General features: G+C 30.2%; 3 protein-coding genes across 6 annotated transcripts; 2 read left to right on the top strand and 1 right to left on the bottom strand.

Annotated features, from left to right (window-relative positions):
* Nucleotides 1-731: 731 nt before the first annotated feature.
* On the top strand, nucleotides 732-9,572 carry LOC145181642 (E3 ubiquitin-protein ligase TRIM45-like). Its single transcript, XM_090099683.1, has 10 exons — nucleotides 732-882; nucleotides 5,709-5,974; nucleotides 6,127-6,463; nucleotides 6,613-6,827; nucleotides 7,105-7,222; nucleotides 7,430-7,651; nucleotides 7,758-7,911; nucleotides 8,102-8,448; nucleotides 8,584-8,724; nucleotides 8,836-9,572. Exons 2-10 carry the CDS (start codon nucleotides 5,844-5,846, stop codon nucleotides 9,409-9,411), a joined length of 2,241 nt encoding a protein of 746 aa, XP_089955809.1. The 5' UTR covers nucleotides 732-882; nucleotides 5,709-5,843; the 3' UTR covers nucleotides 9,412-9,572.
* LOC145181641 (E3 ubiquitin-protein ligase TRIM71-like) lies at nucleotides 2,165-5,584 on the bottom strand. The gene is made up of 5 exons (XM_080056777.2): nucleotides 5,178-5,584; nucleotides 4,390-5,013; nucleotides 3,368-4,209; nucleotides 2,908-3,223; nucleotides 2,165-2,785 (listed from the first exon to the last, which is right to left on the bottom strand). Exons 2-5 carry the CDS (start codon nucleotides 4,991-4,993, stop codon nucleotides 2,259-2,261), a joined length of 2,289 nt encoding a protein of 762 aa, XP_079912903.2. The 5' UTR covers nucleotides 4,994-5,013; nucleotides 5,178-5,584; the 3' UTR covers nucleotides 2,165-2,258.
* Nucleotides 9,573-12,088: 2,516 nt separating the features above from the next.
* LOC145180934 (adiponectin receptor protein 1-like) lies at nucleotides 12,089-20,077 on the top strand. 4 transcript variants are annotated; one of them, XR_016456213.1, is made up of 9 exons: nucleotides 12,089-12,280; nucleotides 12,701-12,733; nucleotides 13,028-13,502; nucleotides 13,931-14,014; nucleotides 14,248-14,486; nucleotides 14,606-14,842; nucleotides 15,438-15,777; nucleotides 15,894-16,087; nucleotides 19,531-20,077. XR_016456213.1 is itself a non-coding variant. In XM_090099747.1 (9 exons), the coding sequence occupies exons 2-9, from the start codon at nucleotides 12,723-12,725 to the stop codon at nucleotides 19,717-19,719; spliced, it is 1,617 nt and encodes a 538-aa protein (XP_089955873.1). In that variant the 5' UTR covers nucleotides 12,089-12,280; nucleotides 12,701-12,722; the 3' UTR covers nucleotides 19,720-20,077. The 4 variants fall into 4 exon arrangements, 2 of the variants coding, with proteins under 2 accessions (XP_089955873.1, XP_089955874.1); XM_090099747.1 differs by having other exon boundaries at nucleotides 15,590-15,777; XM_090099748.1 differs by lacking the exon at nucleotides 12,701-12,733 and having other exon boundaries at nucleotides 12,101-12,280; nucleotides 15,590-15,777.
* The last annotated feature ends 3,024 nt before the right edge of the window (nucleotides 20,078-23,101 follow it).

Genomic DNA, 23,101 nt, shown 5'->3' with positions numbered 1-23,101 from the left:
GCTTTGGTGGTCCCCATAGGCTTGCGCACAGCATTATAATTATAACTATTTGATGCTTTTTTCCTAGAAATTTTCAAATTGTTGATGTTTCTGCAAAGTGTTATTATTTTTTTCACTTTTCGTTTTATGATTAACGTTTTACGATTGACGTTTTATGATTCGTTTTATAGGAATGGATAAATCATTACCCAAATAGCCCAGAAATCCTTCAAACTGCTTTGAAATAAGAGTTACTGAAAAGTACTGGACAGTTTGGAGGATAAGGTGTTTTAGGCACAACGTTCAAATCATTTTATTCATTCCATTCCAAGCTGTTATTGAGAGCCATTACAATAAAATATAGCTTTAAACCTGTTGATCACAACACTATAGGGTGTTTTTTGTTACTGCGCCAGCAAAAATTCAAGTTAAAAAGCTTAGTGAAATGATGAATTCAAAGTCATTTCAGTTGTATAGGAAGTGTTTTTTACATGTCATGCAAAAAAAGTTTTTATATAATGTTTTTTTATTTATACTGCTTTAAAAAGATAAAAATAAAACAACAACAAAAACCCGCCATTGCTTTTTGAAACTACTATATATACGCTAGTCACAGTCTAACTGTTTAGCGTTTGAATTGATTCTATGCTTTATTGATGCATTCTTTGGTTTTAGCATACCCAAAGAAGCTGGAGATGATAAATTGTTTATGCAGTCTGTGATAGGAATATATTTTGCAAGTTCAGACTCATAGTTGTCAAGATGTGCTTGCAAAATATATTCCAAACGTCGTGTGTCTGCTGGGAATTTTCGTTTTTTTTAATGATTTAGCCTGTGTGTGAGCCAGCGTGATATATTTGGAACTTAACATCTTACACAAAAAGGATTTTTATCCTTTCTAGCGTAAGGAAAGAGTTTCCTATAGTTTTTTTTTGGTTTAAAAAATCAGCGAAATTATAAACTTTTCTACAGGATGTTTCAATCAAACTGTGTCGAATGAATTTTACAATCGAATTATTACAACGTCAAAAAATCAAATCGTAAAAGTAAAAGATTCGAATTAAACTTCGAAGTTCGATTTTTTTTTTCATTTAGAAAATAAAAAAAAAAAAGTTCAGAATAAAATTGAATATAATCGTTTTGAGAATTTTTTTTCGATCGTTTAATTATATTTAAACGAAATTCACTGTGGGTAGAATGAAATAGAGGGTAGAATGAAATAGAGGGTAGAATGAAATAGGTATAACAATGTTTATTCTTTTTATTTATTGAATAAACCTTTTGCAAATATTTTAAAATCATTTTGCAGAGGATTTTTTTCTGAATAAGATGATATCAAATTTTAATTTAAAAAGAAAGAAGTTTTTTTTATAAATTATTAAGTTTTCGAATGCGTAATGATAAATTTTTTCTTTTTTTGAAAAAGAGACATAAAGCTGTCGGAAATTAAAATTGATATTATTGAACTTAACAAGTATACTGATAAAACTTAACGCTGGTCAATATTTCTTTAACAATCTTCGTTTGCCGACTTTTCATTAACAAGAAATTTTTGCATAACTATTCCAGTCGCAAAGAAAGCAATAATTTTTTATTCATCAACCTGTACTTGAGAAGTGTAACCCCTTTTACATTTCACTTTTAAATTTTTTTCAATGAAACTTTATTTTTTGTGAGTATTCTTCATATGGAGTCCAAAATTAAGTATAAATATTTTGATTGAGAGTAATAGAGCTAAGAGGATTAGTTTTGAAGAATCACTTGTCTCAGACCATGACAGCTTTATCTCACAAAATCAGTTAATCTTTACATTTTATATAGTTTTATATAACTTTCATTCTTATGAAGAAATTCATAAACGGCTCTATAAAGGGATTGCATCGGAAAATAATAGCTTATCATCAAAGGAATTTTACCGTTTCTTTAAAATAAACAAACGAAATGATTAGAAGTTTATAAACTCCAAGTAAAAAAAATTTTTTTCTTGGACATAAATAAACGCAGCTAAGTTAAAAAGTATTCCTTTTTACCTGAATTATTTAATTGAAATCAAGCACAGTCTAAAAAATGCTCAAATTTTTATAAAAGTAACTTTGATTGATTAGAATTTTTTTTTTTGGGCTATGATTTATGTTTTGGTTAGAAAAAGAAAGTTCAATCGATCGGAAAAAAGAATTTTGAAGAATCTAAACATCTAATTTTATTAACAACATTAAAAATAAAGTTTTATAAAACCAAACAATAAACTTATTCTAAAATACTTGAACTCTATGATTATACTAAAATACTTGAACTCTATGATTATAGCGGTCAACTACAGCGATTCTACCTTCATTCGTAAGCGTAATACCCGAAGGATACCGGAACTGTTTTTCTTTATTTCCTTCTCCACCGAAATGGCAATAATATTTTAAATCCGGGTCGAAAACTTGTATACGATGGTTATATAAGTCGCCTAAAATTATATATCCTTCCTTGTCAACAGCTACTCCCGAAGGTCGATTAAATAAACCTGGACTGCTTCCTTTTGAACCAAGAGAAGAACTAAAGCAATAGTTTTCGTCAAAAAGTACCAATCGATCGTTTCCTGCATCAGAAACTATGTAGAAATTTTCATCCGTTACTGCAACATGTGTAGGAGAATCTAACTGACCACATCCGCTTCCGTAGTTACCAATTATATATAAAGGTCTTCCATCGGATGTAAATATCTGTAAGCGGTGGTTGTCTCTATCGGCAACTATAATGCATCCGTTTTTATCAACAGCTAATCCAGCTGGATGCATTAGCTGTCCTTTTTCTCGTCCTTAAAAGGTTACAATGAAATAACAATGGTTACAATAATAAAACTTTAGTTGTAATAATGAAATCTTTTAAAATTAATAAAACATTTCTTTTTGTTTTTATGTTTGAGATTTTTTAATTTACCTTTTGACCCAAACTTCCCCAGGAATGTTCCGTTTTGATTGAACTGCTGAACTCTGTGATTCTCCCAATCTGAAACAAAGACGTTCCCATTTTGATCTAATGCAATTCCGGTGGGCCCAAAAAACTGCCCATCTTTTGAGCCTTTAGAACCAAACTCGGATATGAAAATGCCTAACTCATTGAAAACTTGTACACGGTTATTTCCATGATCTGTAATAAACATTCTACCGTCCTCATGAGCAGCAATTGCCCAAGGTAGATTCATCTCGCAAGGTTTGCTTCCTAGTACACCAAAGCTTAAATACGTGTTTTCAATCTATAGAAAAAGGTGCAGAAGTGTTAATCACATCTAAAAAAAGGTTTAACCCATAGAGTAATTCAATCAATATTTATATGAACTTATTATGCCATATGAGGTTTAGCAAAAAAAATGTATTTAAAATTTTTTATAAAACAATACCTTTAAATAATCTATCCCATCATGCACTCTAACTAAGTGATTATTGTTTGGAAACTGCCGACCTCTTATCTTTATAGTAATGTTATACTTGCCACGAGTAACAGGAGTATAACGTATACAGTAAGATCCATCATTATTATTACAAACTTTGTTATTGACGTAGAAACCCTCTGGAGCTTGAATTTTCACTCTTATTGCATCGTTGGTTGCCTTTTCTATGCATGGTAATCCAAAGCGGTCAAAAACTTTTATGTTAAAAAAAGTTTCTATACCTACTTTTCCAGTACGCAAACCTGGTCCACTAACTATTGTGTTGGCGAGAAAAATGGCTGAAGTTGAAATTTCTCCCAAATTGCTGGCTATGTTTTCAACCGAATCGAAATCAAATAAGTGATCTATGACATCGTTTTCGTGCGGCTCTTTGTATTCCAACTCTTCTTTGTTTAAGTATTCTAATCGCATTTTCATAACATCTAAAAGTTCGAATATCTCCACCTCGCTCCCATTTTTGAGGGCATAGCTGACGAAATCGTTTGCAGATTTGTTTTTCATTAGTCGAAGCTGCAACCCAACTTGCTGTTCATGAAGCAGCCTATTTTTGTTCGAATAAACTGTATCAATTGTTGAGAGAAGCTCGTGGCAACGAAATTCTATTGCCCTAATACATTGGGCTGTGCAGTTTTTGACAGCTTGTTTTGTTGCTACTGTGCGTGCGTGCAACCTTGCAGCCATATCTTGAACTTCATCAATTGCGCGTTCAATAGGACGAATTTTTTTAGACTCGTTTTCTTCAAGAATCGATATCATGTATGGTTTTTTCATTTTTAATGCTTCCTTTAGCTCTAAATTTGTTAGTTAAACTTGTATGCACACATTCATTTATTTGCGAGTAAAATCAGAAATTTAAAAATGCAATTGAATATAATCATAAAAAACAAAAACTGTTTGTAAAGTATCATAGAAGCAAAAAAGTATTGAAGAAACTACAAAGTATCATAGATGTTTACACAAAACAAACTTACTTTCATATTTATGACCTCTGTGTTGCAGGATTGTGCATTCATTACAAATAAGATCATCGCAATCTTCGCAATAAAATGCAAATACTTCTTGCTCGTGATTTGAGCAATGTACTGGACGATGAACAGAACTCTTGTCATAACGAAGTGTATCCAAGTCAATGACCTTGTGATCTTTTGTAACTCGAATCCTTTTATGAGCAGTGACACATTTCAAACATAGAAATTCTGAGCACTCCACACACCTTGATATTGCATCTGATTCATCAGTACAACAGGTGCACAAGATGGCGTTTTCTTTTGTGCTCTGTATAAGAATAAAGTCAATTGCGTTGTTGGCAAAGAAATTGTAAGGGAGCATGTAAAGATCGTTATCTGGAAGTATAGTAATTTCAAAACAGCGTTGGCATTTAATTACGCTACGCTCTGTAAGTTCATGATCTATTTTGGTGATGTTGTTAGCACAGCACTCTTCGCAGAACGTATGTAAACAATCCAAAACTCTCGGATAACGAAAGGTTCGTTTGCAAATATAGCAAGTGATATCGATATCTTTGTCTTTCTTGAGGAACTCAAGTTTATTACATTTATCCTCGAGCGATGCCATACTTACGCTTTCATTCTTTTCTAATAAAAAAAACTAACATTAAAACTAAATCATTTCACTAGTTAAGAAAGTTCTGGAATTTAGCTGCATAAACTGTAAACAGTTAAATTTATTTACAATCGAACTTTCCACACGAGTAAAAGATAAAAGACAGAAAACGAAGTTAGCGTTTAAAATCTCTTACCATAATTTAATTTGAAGCATAAACGCAAATAAAACAAGAAGTGAAAGCCAGTTTCAAAACCACATTACTTTTTTGCCATAAAAACTATGTTTTGCATGAATGGGTTTGATGTTGTTAAACCAATGATTTTCGATGAACATAAAACAGTGCAGCTTTTATTTGATGCGTTTATTTTTTGAAGTATACTTAATTGATATGTTAATTTAGAAAAATTTCAAAACGTAATTTTTCTGTCGTTCCATTTTTAACATAAAGTTTATATAAAAACTTATTAAATTTTTTCTACTTTTACTACATATAAATAATTTTTTATTACAGCATTATGCTTTGATTCAGAAGCTTCATCATCGTGATATTGATTACAATAGTATAAAAAAAATTCCTTTAAAAAAATTTCCATAATAATCAAAGTGAAACCAATTTTGTGTCACGTGTTTTTCAATTTTGTATCACGTGTGTTTCAGTTTAATGCGCAATATGAGTCTTTTCATCACTGCACGCTTCGTTACACTATCTTTATATTACTTTTAGGTAACCAGTTAAAATGGAAGGGATGATCACGTGTTTTAAAAAATATGGAGCTTGCAGTTGGTGATAAATTTTATTCAATTATAACGCTATTTAACAATAAAAACAGAGTTTTTTTCCTCTCATGACGAGATTATAATGACTACGCTAAAGACTGCCAGAGATATTTACGACTTTCGATGCATATTATGTTCAGAAACATTCAAAAATCCCAAAGTTCTTCCTTGCTTGCATACTTTTTGCTTCTCGTGTCTGGAAGAACTTATTCGGTAAGTGTTTTTTTAAAGCATGCTCCAGCTTTTCTCCACATTGTGCATAAAGCAAATTGACAATTTTATATGCATTTTGCAGTAATACTTTATCTTTTCTTTTCTTTTGTTTTTTTTTTCTTTTTTCTTGATTGTTTATTGGACTTTATTAGAGGTCATGAACAAACCTTAACATGTCCAACATGCACTGTTGAAATTCAAATTGCGCCAGTTGGTTTGGATGTGTTTCCCGCCAATTCTTTTGCTATCAACATGCTTAATATTCTCGCTATAGAAAATCCGACAAATTGCTCGAACTGCGAAGATCATGAACTGGCCAATTCAAGATGTTTAGATTGTGTCGAAAACTTATGTGCAAGATGCGTCACTGCACACGAGCGTATTAGACAAACGAAAGGTCATAAAATAATTACGTTCGAGGAGCTCCAGAACAATGCCGTTCATGACGCAATCAAGTGCCATTCTTTTTGCAGAACTCATGATCGAGAGGTATGGAGTATCACATTTAAATATGACTGTACGCAGTTAAGTGAGCAGAAATAGTAAAAGTGAGTTAGTATAGCTAGTAGCTGACAATTATGTGCGTAATTAATTCAACATTTAATATTGTGATTGTTTATAAACGTTTTGTCTTTTAGATACTGAAGTATTTTTGTGAAACTTGCGACGAAGCTATATGCAGAGATTGTGCAATATCTGAACACAGGGATCACCATTACCTTGATCTTAAAGAAGCAGTGAAACTTCATCGAAATGCGGTGATTAATCTTTTAGACAGTACAAAACGAAAAATTCCAATTATTAAACTGGCATTAAAAGAAATAGCTGAAGTTAAAGAAAGTTTGAGTCAAAGGTCTCTATTGTTGTTGTTGTTGTTGTTGTGTTTTTTTGTTTGTTTGAAGATTAAAATCGTTTTTGAAAGTCTTCTAACATTATCTGTTGATAAAGTTCTGTTGATAAACATAACATTTTAACTGTTAATAAAAGTTCATTCGGAGTCTTAAGTTTTTGTTTCTTTTTTGTTCGTTACCTAAAAAAAGTTCTCTTACAAATTTATTCTTGGAATGGAAAAAGCATGATGTACAAGATATTATACCCTTGCAAGAGTTTAAAAAACAATTAACTTTTAGACGTATCTCTATTGCAAACTCAATAAAAGCCAAAATGGATCAGCATATAAAAGAGCTTGAAGAGAGAAAAATGCAGCTTCTTTCTGATCTTGATGAAATTTATTTAGAGAAAGAATCGGTATGTTGTTTCACTGTAACTATAAATTCAGCAACTTTTCCAGGTCTGTTTTTTTTTTGTTTTTTTTTTATTTACAAAAATTTAAAGAGAAACCTATTAAAACCTTTTTTTTTTAAGCTTTTTTTCTGAGAGAAAAGATACTGCGGAAAAGCTAAAAGCATTTTGTCCTTATAAACTCTATAAATTTAAGCATAATTTTAACTTTAGGTCTTAAATGACCAACAAGATGAATTGGACCTCGATCTGGATAATTTTCATTCGAGCTGTGAATTTGTTGAAAATATGATAAGCTACGGTAATGAGGCTGAATTGATGACTGTTAAAAAGATTATGATAAACAGGTTGCGTGATTTGAGTAATTATCAACCTCAAACAGAACCTGAAGACAACGATGTAATAGAGTTTTTTTGTGAAGACGCCCCGCTAAAGGTGGTTCTTTTTAAATGTAGTTTTTGCAATATATATTTTAAAATTGTTTTAAACATTCAAAAAAGTAAGATGCATAACTAATAAGTAATTTTTCGTCTTCTTTAAGGATGAAATTGAAAAGTTCGGAAACCTGAGCACGAGTGATACCTTTCCATTACTTTGCGTCGCTAAAGGAGATGGTCTTCACCAGGCTACAGTGGGTCATATAGCAGAATTCATGGTCATTACGAAAGACAGATTTGGAAATCTCGTTACCAGAGGTTACTTTAAAATACTTTAAACACATGCTTCGAAAAATTTTTTTAACAAAATGAAATAAAAGTTATACTTTTAAAAATTGTTACGATAAATTGCATAAAGTTGGTGATCATTCTGTAATGCTGATTGCTGTTTGAAGTGATGCAATATTCAAGTTAAAAAAACTTGAATGTAATTAAAGCAATCTTTTAGGAGGAGATTCAGTGGTTGTTAAGGTCACCGATTTCAAAGGAATTACAACAAATGCAGACGTTCTTGATTACAACAATGGCACGTATTCCGTTACTTATAAAGTAAAATCTAAAGAAAAACATTCATTAGCAGTCTACATACGTGAAAAAGCAATTCAGAGCAGTCCATTTGAAGTAAATGTTTCTTCTGGAATTGACATAGAAAAGATTGGACCAATGCTTACAAAATTTGGCTCAGGAGGCGTAACTAGTTCACTTGCAAAAGATGATAGTTATGAGCCATGGGGGTTAGTCTGCAACAAGGACGGTGATATCGTAGTTACTGATCATAGCAACCATAAAGTTCAAGTAAGATTTTATCTAACTGACAACTTTTTTTTTTTTGTTAATAATAATAATTCATTTTTAGCGATAAATTCTACTTATAAATTTCTAAATATAAAAAGTGTCAATATAAATTTTTATTTTAATTTTGTTGGAAAGGTATTTGACGTAAACGGGAAGCTGCTGCTTCAGTTTGGCGTGCGGGGAAAAGACGACGGTGAAATATGGTACCCTACTGGAATTGCCGTTGATAAAAATTGCAATATATATGTGGCTGACCATGGGAATCATAGAATTCAAGTAGGTGTTATTTAAGTTAAACTAAAAGAAATGACAAAAACTGAGCTAGAGTTTTTATTTTAGGCTCCTCTTACTTCCTTTTCTAAACATTCATATATACATTTAAAATAGGCGTATACGGGTGATGGGAAGTTTATTAGAAAATACGGTTCACGTGGCACAGCAGATGGTCAACTAAAGGGCCCTTGCGGAATATGCATTGATCGGGAAAATAGACTCATAGTTACCGACAGAGATAACCATCGCGTTCAAATATTTGATTTAGAAGGAAAATTTATACTCGCATTTGGTGGCTATGGAAATCAAGATGGAAAAATGAATTCTCCGCGTCACGTTTCTGTGAGTATGGAAAACCATATTGTGATATCGGATACAAATAATTATCGCGTCCAGATATTTGATAGAAATGGGAAATTTATTACGAAGTTCGGCTCAAAAGGTACACTTGAGACACAATTCCTTTGCCCATCAGGGATTGGGTTGGATGGAGAAAATAATATTGTTATTGCTGATTTCAGAAATGCTAACGTGCAAATATTTGATAAGGATGGAAACTTCCTCAAAATACTTGGTTCTGAAGGAAGTAGCTCTGCTGGCATCTTTTCAAAACCGACAGGATTGTTTGTATCGTCAAGCGGGAATATTCTTGTTGCTGATCGGGGAACTCACAAAATATACTTATTTTAAGCACATTTTTATTTATTATGCCGCAGTAAAAAATTATCCTTCGTAATAATAACTCTTCCGTTTGAATACTTTTCCTGTTAAAAATATTTATAATAACGTTAAATAGTTGTATAAACAAACGTCTTCAAGAATTATTATTGAGTTGCAACATCATAACGTAAGATCATACTTTTTTCTTACAACAACTTTTTTCACATACTTTTAAAATTATTTGATTAAGAAAATATATTTATAAAAGTATATTTGATAAAGCGTATATTTTACATTTTTGTAAGACTGAGTACCTCGAGTCTTTATTACTGTTTTTACTTTTAAAACAGAAAAACTAAACGATTATCTTTGAAAGTAAACGTAGAAATATTTTGACGGCAGTGCAAAACAATAACTAAGTTGAAAGTTAATAGTCAGTAGAAGTTCGGCCTTAAATGAGGAGAGCTAGTTGGTATTGGCTTGCGTTTTTATTAAAAAGTTGTGACTTGTAAATTGAAACAATCAATAAAAGTTTTTATAAACTACAAAAAAATACCTGAGTTACTTTTCGAGAAAAAAATACCTGAAAAAAATACCTGAAGTTACTTTTATGTTTATATACTAAACAATTTTTTTTTATTTTAATGATACACTAAAGCCGGCGATACATACTCTCATTAGGGGATGAAAAAAAAAACTTCCTATTTTTTCCCAAATGAAAATTAAAAAAACTACCTGAAATAGAAAATGCTTACTTTTTTAGTATACAAATCATTTGTATACTAAAAATGTAAACATTCTCATTTGTAAAACTAACATTTAATAGTAGAAAAAAATATTTCATAAACTGACATGAATTAGACATAAACTAGACATGAATTAGACCGGATTAAACTAGACAATTGATTATACTAATCAATTAGATTAGACCGGATAATCAATTTTGAGCCCCTAATTTTTATTAGCTTCTCCTCTCCAATCCTTTCTAGTTAAACTTTAAAGAGTTTAATAAGCAAATTGAATGATTAAGATATAATTTGAATGGAATTTATGTAACGTTTGTGCAAGAATCAGTTTTGTGTGAATAATATAACACAAAACATTATTGTACGATGTGTAATAATCGAGCTTAGTAATAAAAGCAAAAGCATTATGGTACAATTTGTTATAATCGAGTTTTGTAATAAAAATAAAAGCATTCTTAGTTAAAAATTGGATCAAAATACAATTTAGGTAAACTTTTGATTGAATTATCTTTTTTTCGTAACCATCCCATTTTTCATAAAGCTAAATGATAAACCGTTACTCTTTATCAAATAACAACCAAATAAAATCTGAAAATCATTTTTTCTAAAGTCCAGAAGAAGCAGAAGAGGATTCCAAATGACTTAAAAGTTTGCATTCAACAGAGCTTTTAATCTCTAGGATTGCTTGGCATTCAAAAGTTCCAAGGGAAGTGACCAGGTTCAAGTTCCAACGGAAAAATTCCGAGGGAAGTGATCAATGCCATTCAAAATACTCTAAAATACTATGAGGAGTCCAGCCAGGTTATTGGATTGTGTGTAGACACGACATCCGGCAAATTTAGCCAGAAAAAGGGATACTGCGGTTAATGTTTTGGAGAGACCTGACCTAACAGTTTTATAATGAGGTTAAAAAACTTGAGAGAATGGTTAAACTCTGGCATCAGAATGCCTTCAGGTCTGATACAATGCTGTACCTACTTGACTTGAAAATAAAGTGGAGCTGACATAGGAACAAGCAAACATCCTTCATTTTAATTTGGGAAAGAAATTGAAAAAAAAAAGTCTCCAGTTTAATTTTGAAAAATAAATTAATGAAATTTTTCTAAATAATTTTAAAAGTCAGAAAAACTTTTATGCAATTTCTTGAGCTACCTTAAAACGAACCCTAATGTTTCCACTTCGGGAATCAATCATAGGATAAAAGTCACTTTTCTGAAGATCACCATAGCTCAGACTTATATGATTTCGTAGTAGCATTACAACTAAGAACTTAGTTAATCTCAAATCCTTTTGCGTTTCCCTTTTCGCAAGAAGTTTGGCGCCTTGATTATCTGATTTCATATGCCCCTCTTCCCAGAGAAATACACTTGGGTTTGATAAATTGGAAAAAATAATTGATTTTTAACTTTCTAAGTATTGAAGAATTTTTGATTTTTGTTTTTTGAATTACTTGCATTCCTAAGACTTCAATCGGCTAATATTAATAATAAAGCATTACAAAAATCTTATTGGCTGCAATAAGACAATCAGATTACTACGAGATAAAATTCTACCAATAACTTTACAGAACAAAATAAGTAGTACGTAAATTGTAAATACAAAAATTGAGAAGAAAAAACACAATTCAGTAAACCATAAAAAAAAGAACTTAAAAAAAAAAATTCCATAATATTATAGAATTTTTAACAGAAAAGTTTAGTAAAATGAAGGGGCTGGCCTTGGTGTCACCAATCATATCACTGCATACGTGGACTACCATCAACTTGATAGTGATAATTACCAACTAATTGATAGTAGAATAAGTAAATAAAACTAATGACAATATACTCAGTAAGAATTTATAAAAGTTTTAAGCTTTAACAGTATAAGGATTTAGATAACTTTGGAATTAAACCCATTACCTAATTCAACAATATTTTTAATCCTTTTAAACTGACCACGGTCTACAGTTACGGATTTATACGGGTCGTTATGTTGTTGGCCGTCAACAACAAAATCGGAAGAGGAGACTAAAACCGAAAGTGTTCATTGAGGAAATCTACAGATGTCAATACAGCTCTTAACTGTTGCGAGTCAATATAGCTTTTAACTCTACATGAAAGAAATCTTTTTCTAATGAAGTCTCTTGTATTAAACTTATTTTAGCATTTAAGGTAATGTGTTAATATTAACTACACTGTGAAAATAAATTTAGCAATTAAATGCCTAATTTTAAACTTTATCAATAAATAAATCAGGAGTTTTAGTTTAGATCGTGGCTTATTTTAGCTTATTTATCTTTAACCCTTTATTGTCCACGGGATCCATATAGATACCATCACGATATATCAAATCACTTTATATCAAAACTTTCATCACTTTATATCAAAGAAAAAAAAATTATGGATGTTTTTTTTTCACTTGTTTTCTTTTCTATTATACATTGAAAGTTGATAAAAATTTCATTGAGCTCATAAAAAGTGATGGTATCCATATGGGTTGTGTGGATAATAAAGGGTTAACAACAAATAATCTATTTATATTTAAATAGTTTTATATTCTCCTAATGAAAGTCCTTCTTTTTTTTTTCCCAGAGATCCCAACTTAAGCCTGACAATGTCCAGTGGGTGAGACATTTGGTTATTTATTACATGTTCTAGGACATACCTTTTAAATTAGTTTTTTCAGAAAATTACACAAACATCTGATCTTTATTTTTCAAATAAGTTTATCAAATATTTTTCGCTATATTTGGTAATAATTATAAAACAAGACTTCCAAAAGTGAGAACAATGATTTATTTTTAGATAAATCCCCTTTATTTTAAATTTAGTTTGTTCAGTAAGTCTATTTCTGTAATTTAACTTTTCCTTTATTTTAAATTACCTCAGTAAGTCTATTTCTGTAATTTAACTTTTCAGCATGAATGTGGTTGCTGATTGCTCTGTTGTAGAGTTTTATCAACCTACAAAATTCCTAAAGCTTCAAGACTTACCTCCCCAAAATGAAAATCCTTGTAACTCAAATATGAACTTTGAAAAGCGATGCCAATCAATGACCCACCTTCATAGCAATATGGAAGTTAATTCACTTTCTCTGAATAAATCACTCTCAGAAAGTAGCATTCCAATATCAAAACATTTTACAAGTATCACTGCTTTGAAACAGAAGTTGATGAGCAAATTACCTGGAAAAGTTTGTAAAGAATGTTTCTATCAAAGTATTTACTCTCAACTTAGTCGTTTAGGAATTGTCAAGCCGAGTAATCTTGATGTATTAGAAAGTAACAAAAAAAACGAAGATCTAAGTGATGATGAAACTTTTCCACTTCATGGAGAGAGAAATGTAGACTCTTCCAAGAAGAAGAGTCTTTTACGAAGTGTATCAAAAAGAAGTGTAAGTTTTAATATTTATGAGTGTATGTATGTCTCTTTCTCTCATGTGTGTGTGTGTGTGTGTGTGTGTGTGTGTGTGTGTGTGTGTGTGTGTGTGTGTGTGTGTGTGTGTGTGTGTGTGTGTGTGTGTGTGTGTATTTATATGTATATTTTATATATGTATAAATTTATGCATATATACACATATATACATATATAATGTATATGTGTGTGTACATAGTCTTATATGTTGGTATTAACAGCAAGTAGCCTTTAATTTGATATGCAAATACAGTTATTGTTTCAACATCTTTTAGAAGATTTTAAAATTGTCTTTGGTGTGATTTCTAAAGTTTATGAACTTTAAAACAATGCTTATTTTGATACCAAGTTAAGATTTTAAATTTTGATGTAAAAGTGATTGCTAATTTGAAGCTTTTTTGAATTTAGCTGACAGAAATGGATTGGTATGAACTGACAAAATTTGCTGAAGGAGAGTTGTTTGATCCTAATTCTGCCACTGCTCAAGAGATAGTAAGTTATCTTGTTTGTTTGTAAAAGATGTTTTTCTTGTGTATCTAATTTTTAAAATATCTGAGTTAGTTTTGTGCACAGTCAGGAGTTAAAACATTTGATCATTCTTATTGATAATGTACTTTATGAGTTGTACTTACATAATTGCTAATTTTTGTTAATGTCAGTTTTGATGAACTATAAATTAAAAAAAAAAACTATGAAGGCAATTTTATCTTTTTAACTCTGTTTAGATGCGTGTGATTGAAGAAGGAAAAGATGAATTATCAGTTGCATTTAAACTTATGCATAATGTTGACTTTGATTTTGTGGTAGAAGAAGCAGAAAAATGTGTTCAATGTGTTCTAAGCACAGGTTGGAAAGTTGTTTCACATTGGGAATTACCAACATGGTTACGTGACAATGATTTTCTGTGGCATATGCATAGGCCTCAGTTGCCTTCTTTTCGTGAATGTTTCTATAGCATGTTTAGGCAAGTAGAAAATGTCCTGGCTGTTTTATTGTTGTTGTTTTTTTTTCAGCATAAACAACTATATCATTTTTAGTAAATATTTAAAGTTTCATTGTAAAAATGGTATATTTCTACGATAGATTGCACACAGAAACTGGAAATATTTGGACCCATTTTGTTGGATTTCTTCTTGTTATAATTGCGATGTTTATGCTTTATACTTTTCCAAGTGAAATAATCGGTGACTTTCCCAAAGGTTGGGAAGAATACATGGTATTTTCTGCATTCTTTATCGGTGCAATGACATGTCTTATGTTCTCATGGTTGTATCATACATGTTCATGTCATTCAAAGAAGACTTCAAGTTTGTTCAGCAAGTGAGTGTGAGCAAAGTTGTTTTATATCTTGTAACATGACAACATTTTTAGTAACAAAATTTGAAAATAAAAAAAAAATTGTCTACTTGAAGCCATGTTGAAGAAAGTTATTAAGTAATAAAGTCATGTAAGCACATTTTCACTTAAAAAAATTTTTCAAAAAAAAATATTAAAAACTTAAATGTAAAACTTCAAATTTTCACTAATGAGGATTTTTTTTATGTCTTTAGATGTCTTGCTTTTATGGAAGAGGGAACAATACAAATATTGATTTTAATAGGAGTTTATATTGTGCCCTCCTTTGTAAAAGCAAGATTTCTAAGTATATTATGCAGGCTTGGTCGGGAAAGGTGTGCGATCACACTCTAATCTTGACCATGCATACAATATTTAGTTGTGACAACTTGCCCATGGTTTCGCAGATGATTTTGAAATGTTCTCAAAACATCTTAAGAGCCAAGCTGTCGCAAATAAATACTTTATGTGTGGTCAAGATTAGAGTGCAATCGCACACCTTTCCCGACCAAGCCTGATTATGTCTCTTTTTCTTACCATTCTTCCTCTATATAATTTGAATTATTTTAAATTGCTTTAGGTATGTTTAGAAAGGAAGATTGTTGCTCACTGGGTTTATTTTTAGTTTGCCTTATCTTAATATTTGAATATAAGAAGATAAATAGATGAATCAGTTTCATTAAACTAAAATAATAAGATACATTTTTCACGGCATGTTGTTTCGTTCTTCAGGCTGGACTATACAGGAATAGCTTGTATGATAATGGGTTCATTTGTGCCATGTATTTATTATGGATTCTACTGTAATCCTTATGAAAAAATAGCTTACTTACTCAGTATGATGGTCTTAGGAATATGCAGCATTATTGTATCTTTGTGGAATAAATTTGCAACTCCAGCATTTAGACCTATAAGAGCAGGTAAAAAATGCAAATAAAAAACTTTATTTCAAAATCAATTACTTGAATTGTAGCATCATAATACCTATAGTAGTGTTTTGTAAACATAGGGGTTTATAAGGCAATTTTATTTTTAGGTGTTTTTCTTGCACTTGGTTGTTCTGGAGTAATACCAGTAGCTCATATGCTGGTTAAATACGGTTCAAAACAAGCATTGGAACAAGCTGCTATTGGGTGGTTAAGCATAATGGGCCTTTGTTATATTGTTGGAGCTCTCCTGTATGCACTGAGAATACCAGAGAGATTTTTCCCTGGAAAATGCAATTTGGTTGTAAGTCTTATTGTGAAATATATTGTATTAGAGACTTTTTTTAATGTATTTTTAATTTTTTTTAAATACAAGACAAGAATTTGAATTAAGCACCTGCATTTGATTTTTCTGTTAATAACAAATGATAATGAATAAAGTGCAAACTATATCAGTTTTATGATAAATCAATTTTTCTTAAGTTTATTAAAATAGAAACTTTCATGAGTTGAGAACAGCAATATTTTGGTGTGACAAATTTGTACTCATGTAATTTGTTGTTTTTTATAAATAAGTTTAATGGATTTAATTAAATAGCAATTCTGTGCAACTTCTTGAAGAGTTTACACAAAACAATATAAGTTATGAGAGCTATCAATTTTTTTTTTTTTTAGAATTATTTTAAATTCAGTTTATTGCAAATAACTGATAGAAGTTTGTATTTTATTTTTTATTATTGGTTATGAACAGAAAAAAAATGCTGCTCCTTAATTTAAATACTTAATGCTACTATGTTTTAAAAAGATCCTTAGTTAAATGTAAGCATTTTTTGGGGATGGGAATTAAGGTTAGTTTTAGTCTAACTAAAATTAGTCGACTGATACCAGATTTAGTGCTAAAAAAACTGAATAACCTATACCATGAAATTATATGAACATAATATGAATTATCATAAATAAATCAATTTAAAGATATTCATCAGAGTTTATTGTTTTTAAGAAATTTAAAATATGTAATAATTTGTGACAATTAGGTAATAAAAATGTTTTTGTTTGTACCTAAGTATTGCCCCAAAATTTCTTTTATTAAATTAAACAAAAATTGGTTTGTTAGCAGAACAACTCCGTTAAAAGCAGCTGATATTTTATACCAAAACCATAATTAGTTATTAGCATTTTAATAATAATTTTTAAAAGAAAAACGAAATTGAGGGTTGAACAAGATATATATTCAATTACACAATTTAGAAATAATTTTAAAAAAAACATTAATTGCCTAACTGTTCCAATCTTATTGTTGTCACTGTAAATATCTGCGTTTTTATGAGTGTAGAACGAAATAAATTGCGTATTATTACCTCAAAAATAATCGCAGGTATTATATAAAGGAAATCTGAAAATGTTTCTGCACATAACACACCTTTCAAAAACATGGCACCATTTTTTTTTTTATAAATTGATTTCACATGTGTTTTATAATTTATAATTCACTTGAATTAGAAATTTAAAAAATCCAGATCTGAACCGCTTTTCATAGAAAGTTAAAACAAGTACATAATAATAGGGGGGGGGGGGACTAATTAGATAAGTTTTATAACTATTACAAAATTCCAAGTGTGTATGTTGCAAACCTTTCTCCAAAAACTTTAAAAACTCTGAAAACCGAACCTTGAAATAGATGCCCTGCAGTTAAAAATTGCAACTTACAACAATTTGTAATTGAAGATATGGCGCTCAAACCACTTTACAACTAACACATAACAAGATTTTAAAAAAGTACTTTTTGGGCAACAGTAACAATATATTTTTCGCAAATTAAAAAATTTAGTCTGCTAAATTCAGTTAGACTACAAAGTTAGTTGACTAATATTAGTTTAGCTAAAATGTCAGTCGACTAACTTTAGTTATACTAAAAATGTAGTCAACTAATTTTAGACTGAAAAATTAGTCGATTAGTTTTAGTTAGACTAAAAAGCTACTCGACTAATTTCAGTTACGGTTTTTTTAGTTAAGTTTGTTACAATTTTTAGTTTTGGTCGCAATACTAGCATTTTTCATAAATAGACTCCAGGCTAACCAAAAAAAATGTCACCATATATATTATTAGAATTAGTTTTGATTTTCATAATTCTAAAAGTACTTAAACACTGTCTGGAATAATAATGACCCATGTGATTTTTTAAATATTTTGAGTAGCACTTTATTGATTTTGATAATTTTTTTTTGTTGTTTTTAAGCAAATTTATCTCCAAATACAATAAAGCTTCTAGAAAACATCTTCAGGCTGGTTGCAATATTTTGTAAATTTAGTTTGGACACCTTGCATGGGCTTTTTGAACAGTTTTTTTTTTAATCTTTGTTACACCCCAAATTGATGTCTGCTGCAGTTTGCCCTTATTACGCAGTTCACATTTCATCCAAAAATTTTCAATTGAAAGAAGTTGTGGCATATTTGCTGGATTTATACTTTTTGGGACAAAATTGATGTCATTATGTTGATGCCATTTGATTACACTTCTTAAAGAATGATAAGATGCAATATCAGGCCAGAAGATGGATGAATTATCATACTTATTGGAAACACTAGTGTTTTTTTTTATATCCCAAACAAAGTACTATGGATTTTCATTGATGGACCTGATCACTTTTTGATCAAGTTTTAAACTTAATAGATCTGTTTCATGGTTTCTCAACTTTCTTTTTAATTGACCTTCATTTCACAATTTGGTATGACTGACAGTTTTCCTTTGAAGTTTATACTTTTTTTTTTGCCAGCAAACTAATTGAAACATTACAATTTTTCAGCCACTTGTCCAAAATGAATTTTCTCACTTCTACTCGTGAACACATTTTCTTTGTTTATAATCAACTTTAAAACTACCTTTTTGTTATTTGAAAAAGAGATTGCTTTAAAACAATAATCAACTTTAAAACTACCTTTTTGTTATTTGAAAAAGAGATTGCTTTAAAACAATAATCAACTTTAAAACTACCTTTTTGTTATTTGAAAAAGAGATTGCTTTAAAACAATAATCAACTTTAAAACTACCTTTTTGTTATTTGAAAAAGAGATTGCTTTAAAACAATAAAAAAAAAAGTTAAAATCGTGATTTTTTTTTAAAAAAAAGTGTTTCTCAAAGTATTTCAAAAATCCCATGGGTCATTATCATTTCAGACATTCTTTAAAAAAGCCCATTTAACTTTTTAGATAATTTATTTTAGACTCTTTTTGATATGTCAATCTTCAAATTATATATAAATCTTAATTACCATTTATTCTACATATACTAAACTTTAATAAACAATCAAGGTATTCAATTGGATATTCAAAGGTGCTATGCAGTGCTACACAATGTGGGCAAAATGCTATTTTGTAGGATTTTTTGTTCTTAAAAATTTATCTCAGTTAAATGTCAAATACTTTTGCTCTAATTGTGGTAGTTAATAGGGATTTTGTTAAGTATATAAAAGTATGTGCTAAGTTAGTAAGAAGAATTACAGAAAACTTGTGCAATTTTTAAGATATATCTATCATAAATATGTCGCTGCAAACAAAACGATTGCAGTACTTCTATAATATCGTGTTTAAGTATATATTAAATGCTTGAATTTCGAACGTGAACTGTATGCAAAATTATTCAGTTTTTACATTCCTATGAATTAAACTGAAATCAAGTATTTTTATGAAACAAAATGTCTTTATAAAACTTATTTTCGTCATTTCTTAAAAATTTATTTTGTATACAGTTCCAGAGCCATCAGCTGTTTCACATTCTCGTGGTTATTGCGGCTTTCATACATTTGCATGGCTGCTGCAATATGGCGCTTTATCGAATAAAAGTTGGACGCAACTGTTCTCTGCCGCTTCAATTATATGGATCGACGTTAGTCTCCAATACTACATCGAGTTTGATTTTTTTGCCCGGTAATTTTTAGTGTAATATAGCTTAATCACACCTGGTTTAAAGTAAGACTTCTGTATGTAATTTGTTTCTACGAGCACCTAATGTCAATCTTTGACTTTAGTTGATATTTTTATAAAATGCTCACCTTTTTTCCAACGCCGATAGTTAAATTGCGAAGTGGAGTCAAATAATCTAAGTGCGTTTTAGTCACAATCATCTGAAAATGGATAGAGAAAGAAGAAACCATTATAAAGTTCTCTATTTTTTAAAGTATTTTTTTATTTTTCGGTTGATGTCCTTTTTGAATGTCTATGTTAATATAATATTTTGATTTCAAAATCATGTAATTTTGTGATCTTGAATAAAGCTCCCGCATGGATTTGTTAGAAGCAGGTCGATATCAACTATAAAAGAAGAATCGTGTAATAAATAATTACAATTAAAATAACCATGATCTTACCATTGTTTGACTATTGAAAATCAATATTAAACTATCCCAAAATATGCACTGTTTTAGTCAAAGACTTGTCAAATTACCTGTTTGTGTGAGGATTTCTCCTATTTTCCTTTCCGATGTAAACTCATGAAAAAAAGTTGTAGAAAAACCTCAGATTAAAAGCGGAATTTCCTCAAAAGTTAAATTCCTAAAACTTTACAGGATATACAAAAAGCTGTTTATCTTGTCAATACCATGTAATCAGTTGTAAATCTTTGTAATTATATACAAATGACACTTGAAATATAATTAATTTTTTTTAATTTAGACGTTATTCTGTAAATTTTGGAATTGATAAAATAAATTTCGAAATTTTTTGACTTAAGCTAGCAACAACGATGATATAATAGTCGTTGTTGCACTTCTTTAAAAATCTGTGTAGATTGTTCATTAAATTCTTAATATTTTCAAAATGATTCAAATCGTGTAATGAACTGCTTTAATACATAAAATTAGTGACACTCCAATTTCATGTGAAAAAGTGTTAAACTAAATTTACATACTATTTTTGCTCCGTTTAACAAAATCAATAAAGTCCCTGACAAATGTTTTGTTTTCAGCAAAATATTTGTATAAACAAATATTTTGTTTTCTCAAACTGCGCTGTAGCCTAAAATTTTTGAGTAGCTTCAGTCCAGATATTTTTCCATTGGCTTTCGATGGCCGACCAAAGGATGCCAATTTGCTTATCTCAGATTTTTCAACTTACTAAGATCAAGAGGAAGAGTGGGTATTGCAAGAACTTTAATGTTTTCGGACAACCACTGCGTAATAATGTACAGTTGCTTAGGGTCATTAACCATGTTGGAAAATAAAATAGGAGTCTATGTTCTATTTTTACGCACTTCAGAATAGACTTTGTTCGAGGATGTCTTTGACGATATAATGGTTAAATTTCCTATTGATCAATGCTACTTTTTCTGCATTAGAAGCAGCCCTAGTCTCATGCCATCACAGAAACAACTCCACATGCTTATCTATTGCTATTAAGTTTTTTATTTTGTTGGATTGCGCCACATCTGGATTTGACTTACAATTTAATGCCAATTTCAATAGCGAACCATAATTGCAATTCATTTGCTATCGTTAAATCAGATTAAAATCAAGTAAGAATATTTGGGATCTCATCGGTGCATCAAGTGTTATAGTGAGCAAATACAAACTATTTTTTCTAACAGAAAAATTTGATTAGTTTAGTATTTAACAAACCAACAAATTCTGTCTAATAAATGGGCCCCATTTAAGCGTTGACAAATTTCTTTGGTTTCTTTTCTTTTTTTTTTTTTTACAGAACGCAGCAAATCCTGTGTTTCGTTTAAAATTTTGCCCCTGATCTCTTTTTAACTGATCTAAAGTTGCTGTCTAGTTCATGTATAATTTTAGACTTCAGAAAGCCTTACAGAAAATATTTCGAAGCGGTTAAATCCGTTGACCATGCTGGGCAATTAAAATCATCGTATTCGGAGATGATGCGCTCAGGAAAAGTCTGTTGCAAATCATCTATTGTTTCTCGTGCAGTATAAGGCATTGCACGGTCCTATTGAAACCATATACTCTGCAGTCCTAATCAAATTATTTGTGATATTGTTCAACCATTTGTCAGTAGCATTCGTCGTTGACTGTAACTGGATTATCTTTGTAAACTTTAAAAAAAATACGTTTTAACTATATATTGGGCAGTTACTTTGTACAATACAGTGATCTGAAGCAAATGTAAAAATCTTGATTGAATTTGCCTTGGATTTGTAATTCCCCAGAGCCTACAATTTTGTCTATTTGCTGTTATATTAATCGCAAAATCTTGATCTTCATTATGCAGAGTTAATACCGCTTGGGAGTATTCCAGATGTTTTTGATGGTCATTTAACAGCATTTCTTGAATTAACTGTATCTTGGACGGAAATAAGTGTAGGTCTGACTTGGAGTCAGACCTACACTGCGCAGTTTTGGGCATTGATGATCTTAAAGGTCCGAACTGTTGCGCTCTCCTTTCTTTTTTATGTTTCTGGATCTTCTTTCAGATCTTTCTTAGTGGTCTTTCTGTAAGTTATCGCCATCTTCAAATTGAGTCGCCAATAATTGGCGACAACAAAAAGTTCGGCAATTATTGCCGAACTTTATATGTTACAATAATGGAATTATCATTTTGTGCAATATTTATGCAGCTAGTTATTGTGAAGAGAATTTATCCATTTTAAAATTTTTTGAGTTCAGTTTGAGTTCATCATTATCTAAAAATAGAGTGCAAAAAAGATGGTTAGTTTAGAAACTATATGCAAAACAATTAGATAATAACTTTTGGAACACCCCGCGATATTAAAATGTGAATGAAATTATGAGAAAAATTTTCATCAACTCTGGGTGACAATAATTTTAACTTCTTAGTTTAGTAAACAGTTCTTAGCCTTAGTACAAGCATATCAGACCATTTTCATTTTCATGGCTAACTACTTTCACTCAAATCAATGATAAAATCGTTAACAAATGTTCTCATGCATGCTTATTTATTTAAAAGTGTCGTAATATCAAATGCACCTAAATTATTATTGAAGCAGGTTTTTAAAAAAAGAAAGCATGCTTTTCTAACAAAATCATGAAATATAACCATTCCACGTTTGAAGAAAAGTGGTAACCATGACGCTTCATAGTTGTACAAATCAAATAACGTTTTTAAGATGCTTTCTTTATATTTTAAATCTTCACATGTGGGTTTTATTAACGTAATTAAAGATTGAAAAAAAGTGACAAAATTAAAAAGTACCTGTATTTAAAAGTTTTCCTTTAAGCGGCTAACTGTCTGAAAATGGAAAAAAATGATGTGGGAAAAAAATTGCTGGAGACCTTTACGCTGCTTCAGCCTAATCAGTTTTTTGTTTGAAAGCACGCAAAAAACAAACGCGCGACAATTGTTTATTTC

Source organism: Hydra viridissima, unplaced genomic scaffold (assembly GCF_058129835.1).
Source record: "Hydra viridissima isolate aposymbiotic clone 2 unplaced genomic scaffold, HvirCarnegie_v1 scaffold_10, whole genome shotgun sequence".
Lineage (NCBI taxonomy): Eukaryota > Metazoa > Cnidaria > Hydrozoa > Anthoathecata > Hydridae > Hydra > Hydra viridissima.
The sequence above is the reverse complement of the archived record's forward strand: the minus strand, read 5'-3'. Positions and strand labels throughout refer to the sequence as shown.